The sequence below is a fragment of the Fonticula alba genome (genome assembly GCF_000388065.1).
Source record: "Fonticula alba strain ATCC 38817 unplaced genomic scaffold supercont2.1, whole genome shotgun sequence".
NCBI classification, from domain to species: Eukaryota; order Rotosphaerida; family Fonticulaceae; genus Fonticula; species Fonticula alba.
This window is the reverse complement of record NW_009242971.1, coordinates 1,455,601-1,460,541: the sequence shown is the minus strand read 5'-3', so window position 1 is coordinate 1,460,541 and position 4,941 is coordinate 1,455,601. Positions and strand designations below refer to the sequence as shown.

Here is a 4,941-nt window from a genome sequence, read left to right as displayed (position 1 = left end):
GCTTGCGAGGGAAGGGCCAAGGGCGGCCGGTCGCACAAAGAAAGTGGTCGGGCTTGCGTTGGTTGTGATCCCGGAGGCAGGGACAGAGCGCGTCGGCTGTGGTGGCCTGGTGCGCATCAAAATGGATGCAGCCCGGAGTGGGGCAGAAGAGACACACATGGGGCATGCCTCCGAGCCGGGCTGGATGACTGCTGCTTTGGCATAGAAAACGGGTAGACTGTTGACAGGAGGCGGGGAAAGAGGCAGACGGAGCCGAGGACCAACGGGAGATTAGGACGCCATGGTGCAAGGCAGGAGAGCGGGCCCAAGTGCGGGGAGAGGAGAAGCACGCACGCCAACTCGCAAGCTCAGGGCGGTGGCCCGCGCCGCATCGGAGACCGAGATCTCCAGGTTGGCCGGCACAGTGAGGAGATGCGGGCAGAAGGACATTTTCTGTGGTCGGAAAAGGCGGCAACAAGCGGGGCGGGAGAAGAGAAAGCAGGCGAGGACAGCAAGCGGGGGGGGGGGGGGGCGCTGGTGATCAGGATCCCATAGCGCGAGGCTGTGCTGGGGAGGTATGCCCTGGGGGGTGAGCGATGGGAGGAATGAGAGCCAGGGCCGGGGGAGAGGGGGCGGGGGCACTGAAATGCGCTGGAACAGGGGGGAGGGCAACTCCCCGCCGGATAAAGAGGAAGCGCACTGCTAGCACGGGAGGAAGGAGGATGGGCCGCCTCGGGACGAGGGAAGGGCGAGACAGAAGCCGGCCGGTGGCGCAGCGGGACAGTGGCAGCCGGGACGGTCGAGACGGCGAGAGAAGAAGGTAGATCGGAGGGGGGGGGAGGGAGGGAGGAGCACCAGCTCTGTGGCTATTCGGCACAGTGTGACCTTCTCGCCCGGCAGGCGGCTGGCGAAGGCCGCGGCCACGATCTCCTTAAATACGGCTCGATTGGGGCACGCTCCGCGGAATCTGTGGAGCAAAGATTGCACCACGGCACACTTACACGCACCAAGGAACACACGCACGGGTGCCGCCGGCGGCCCAGCAGGGGGCGGGGGGGGGGGGAGCAGGGGGAAAGATGGACAACCGCCTCCCTGCGCCAGCCAGGCAAGATGCACAGTGGCATGGCACTGCATGTGCCAGGGACGCCGGCGCCCACGAAGGGGGGCCGACTAGTAGCGGGGCCCGTCGCCGTCCGAGAGGGTGAAGAAAAAACAGGCGCTCTAGTTGCGCACCATCGCAAGGGGACGGCCCCGACTCTCGCCCAGCAAACGGCCCACCCCAGGGTGCAGAACGTCGCGCGGCTCCCCATCGGCGGCAACGCCAAGGCAATCGGCGTCCTACACTCGGCTCCTCAGCCCGAGGACGATGGGGCAGACGGGGGGCGGCGGGGGGGCGGGGGACGCGGGCTCCATCGGTCCCGACGTGGCCCCGTCCGGCGTCATGCGCGGCCCTACAAGCTCCAATCCCCCGCCCCCCCCCCCCCCCCGCCCTGCGGCCGGGGACCCGGGCGACCCAAGCAACACAGCGCGAGGCATGTGGACGTGCCAAGGCAAGAGTCCCCCGCCGGGCACCGCCCCGCCCCGCACCAGCGCAAGGACCCTCGCACGGGGCCCCCGAGCCTGCCCACTAACACATATGTTCTGGTATACACATAATGTCGCAGCCAGCCCCCCTCCCCCCCCCCCCCCCCCCCCCCCCCACCCCAGCGACCGCATCCCGGCAGAAGCCACGGCCGGGCGGCGGACCGGCCACGGGCCGGAGGCCTCGGGACCGGGTCCCGGTGCATCGCGCCCTGTTCCCATGCCCAAGTACCAACCCACTGGGAGAGCCCCATCGTGGAGCGCGGGGCCGGGCAGTCTGCAGGGGTCGTGATACTTGATGCCGGTGTACCGTGACCAGGCGAGGCGCTCCCAGCCTCTTTGCCGCCAGCACCCAAGGAACTGGAAGCCAGGGGGGGGGGGGGCTGTGCGCCCGCGAAGAGGGCCGCAGGGGCCGGCAAGACGAGAATCTGGAAATGCCTCCTCTTTTCCAGTCACCATGGTGCCCGGGGCCCCCCCCCTTCGGCCCGGCCAGCCATCTCCATCCGCCTTCGCGCCCTTCCGTCATTTTTTCCCCGCCACAGCTGCCCGCAACGGGAGTGCTCTCGCCCTACTTTTAGCCCTCGTCAACCATGTCGTTTATGCTGCCCCAATTGACCACCGCCTGGGACGTGGACCGGTCAATCTACCTTGAGGAGGACCGCGTTGTGGTCGTCCGTTTTGGTCGTGACGGCGACCCGGTGTGCATCAAGATGGATGAAACTCTGTTCAAAATCGCCGGTGCGTACCTCTCTGTGCCGCTGCTGGACCAACACAGGAATCCCCGGGAGGCGGAGCATTTGTTGTTTGTTTCTTCGCTTTCCCTCTCCTTCTCTCTCTCTCTCTCTCGTCCTCCCGCCCTCCTACCCTCCTCTCCCTTCTGCATACACACAATTCCGACGGGCCTCTAACTCGCGGCTTCGCCCCTCTCTGCGCCTCGGCCTCCGCACCATCCAGAGAAAGTCAAGAACTTTGCCGTCATCTACCGCGTGGACATTGACCAGGTGCCGGATTTCAACAAGATGTATGAGTTGTATGACCCATGTGCGGTGATGTTTTTCTTCCGCAACAAGCACATGATGGTGGATCTCGGCACTGGTAACAACAACAAGGTCAATTGGGCCATCGAGGACAAACAGGAAATGATCGACCTCATTGAGGTGGTATATCGTGGCGCCCGCAAGGGGCACGGTCTGGTTGTCTCGCCGAAGGACTACTCCACCAAGTACAAGTATTGAGGCTGGGCCCTCGCCTGGATTGCCCCTCTTGCTGCCGGGCAAATAATGGCGGCCCGTGTACCATGCACAGCACAGGCGCATGCGCCAGGCGTGCCAAGTGAAGAAAAAAGTAAAAACCCAAATACAACTACCCTCCCACACATGCGCAAAACATGGAGCCCTTTTTCGGAGCGGCGCTGGTCCTCCCGCCGTGATGCTTTCCCCCAGGGCCGCCAGAGACACACGCCATGGCGGCAGGCAGTAGGGCGCAAAAGCAGGACACCAAGGCAGGAGCAGACCGCGTGCCCACACGCTGCTCCCCCCCTGCCAGGAGGGCGCAAAAGCAGCACAGCGTCTCCCGATGGGGGGCGCATTCTCTCGCACATTTGAAGGGCATTGTATTTTGGGCTAATATAACAGGGAGAAAGGGCACGCCACGCACATCCCCCCACAACGGAGAGACGGAGAGAGCATACGCAGGGGGGAGGGGAGATATAGAGAGGGGGGGGGGAGAAGGAGGAGGGAATCGGGTACAAGTACAAAGGTTCTAGAGATTCAGCCTGTCCGGGCCGCTGCCCCACACATCCGTTCCCCGCTTTCCGTCCCAGGTGCTGAGCGATTCCCCTCGTCCTCTCATGGGTGCGCGCGCACCGCCGCGGTACACACGACGCGTGGACGCACGCGCGCGCGCGCGGCGCATACGGCCGTCATGGGAGGGGGATATTTGGAGGGGGGGAGGGAGGAAGAGAAGTCGGCGGGTCGAGAGAGGGGGGAACCAATGGAGATGACGAGAACCGAACGGCGCACAGGACAAACGGAGTGTGCCGGAGAACTGCCGGACTGCGCGGCGGGATTGAGTGGGGGGGGGGGGAGGGACAGGGGAGAGGGCAGCACGGGCGAGGGCACACATGCACGAGGGCCATTGCCGGGGCCACCGCCACCGCCACACGCGAAAGGGAGGGGGAGGAGCACGCGCCGGCATACAGTGGGAGAGGGAGCACACGGCCGGCGCGCCGACCGAAGGGAGGGGTGAAAGAAAAGGGCGAGTATAGAAGAATTACTCGTCGGCGATCTTGGCGTCCTGGTCCTCCTTGATGGCCTTGACAGGGGCAAGCTTCTCGGCCTGCTCGCGGGCAATCTTCCGGGCGGCCGGCAGGCTGACCAGGCTGATGTTGCGCTCGATCTCGGTCTCGATCTCCTTGATCTGCTTCTCCTTGGCGGCCTTCATGCTGAAGTGGTGGAGGGGGCGAAGTCGGAGGGGAAAGCAAGGGGTGAAGGTGGCCCATTGCCGCTGTCAGTAGGCGAAAGGTGGGAACAGCGGAAACAGGGGGGGGGAGAGAGAGAGAGAGAGAGAGGGGGGGGGGCGAGAGTGGAAGGGGACGGGAGGAAATTGCGCACCGGTTCTTGTAGAACTGGGTCTCGCGGCGCTCGCGGATCTCGCGGATGCGCTTCATGGCCAGCAGAGTGGTCTGCATGAGGTCGCGATCGTAGCGGACCGGGACGTTGCGGCGCTTCTCGAACTCGAAGGTGGTGTCCTGAGAGGAGGAGGGGGGACAAGGAAGGAGAGCAGGTGTTAGGAGGAGAGCAGGCACAAGGCCAGTCGAAGGGGAGGGCGGAGGGCGGAGGGCGGAGGGCGGAGGACGGAGGACGGGGAGACAGCATAGCCCCAAGGTGGACGTACCATGGCGAGCTCCTTGCCAGCGGCCTTACGGAAGGCCTTGGTCCAGCGAACCTTACGGGGGTTGCGCTTCATCTTGAAGTTGCGGTGGCACTTCGAGCGGCAGAAACGGAACACCTGTGCGAGGCAGGGGACAAGGGGCGGGGGAGAAAGAGAGGAGGAGACGACGGGCAAGGGGTGAGCGAGCATGCGCGGGTGGGCAAGCACAAAGGGAGAACCCCCGAGAGGGGAGATGCGCGTACCTTGGAGTCGTTGCGCACGAACATCGTCCCGTGCCCGGGGTAGATGGTCGACGAGCAGAAAAAGCACTTTTCAAGCCTCATTTTTCTTGGTCAGAAAAAAGGGGGGGTTCCGCTGGAGGGGGGGGGGGGAAAGCGACAGGAGGGAGAGAGGGGGGTGGGGAAGGTCAGGAATAAATGACAGCAGGAAAAAAACGACATCGTAGAGGGTCACATCAGGGGAGGGGGAGGAGACAGGGCGTGATCGCCG

General features: G+C 64.7%; 3 protein-coding genes across 3 annotated transcripts in view; 1 reads left to right on the top strand and 2 right to left on the bottom strand.

Annotated features, from left to right (window-relative positions):
• H696_00328 (hypothetical protein) overlaps positions 1–429 on the bottom strand; it is a gene marked incomplete at both ends in the record, with an annotated part of 3,846 nt that extends 3,417 nt beyond the window's left edge. Inside the window, 2 exons of the mRNA XM_009494175.1 lie at positions 37–106; positions 334–429. Coding sequence (XP_009492450.1) covers positions 37–106; positions 334–429 — 166 coding nt within the window. The remainder of the gene's footprint in view (positions 1–36; positions 107–333) is intronic.
• A 1,621-nt stretch (positions 430–2,050) lies between these two features.
• Positions 2,051–2,946, top strand: H696_00327 (thioredoxin-like protein 4A). Its single transcript, XM_009494174.1, has 2 exons — positions 2,051–2,298; positions 2,515–2,946. Exons 1-2 carry the CDS (start codon positions 2,151–2,153, stop codon positions 2,793–2,795), a joined length of 429 nt encoding a protein of 142 aa, XP_009492449.1. The 5' UTR covers positions 2,051–2,150; the 3' UTR covers positions 2,796–2,946.
• An 885-nt stretch (positions 2,947–3,831) lies between these two features.
• On the bottom strand, positions 3,832–4,775 carry H696_00326 (50S ribosomal protein L24e; the record flags this gene model as incomplete). Its single annotated transcript, XM_009494173.1, has 4 exons — positions 3,832–4,003; positions 4,173–4,309; positions 4,456–4,569; positions 4,695–4,775. 4 exons carry the CDS (start codon positions 4,773–4,775, stop codon positions 3,832–3,834), a joined length of 504 nt encoding a protein of 167 aa, XP_009492448.1.
• Positions 4,776–4,941: the final 166 nt, after the last annotated feature.

What these genes read in the sequence shown, in the direction of transcription:
- H696_00327 (XM_009494174.1), top strand. Translation starts at nt 2,151, where the DNA reads ATGTCGTTTATGCTGCCCCAATTGACCACCGCCTGGGACGTGGACCGG. An exon ending in AACTCTGTTCAAAATCGCCG is followed by an intron (nt 2,299 to 2,514) that starts GTGCGTACCTCT and finishes CGCACCATCCAG; the next exon opens with AGAAAGTCAAGAACTTTGCC.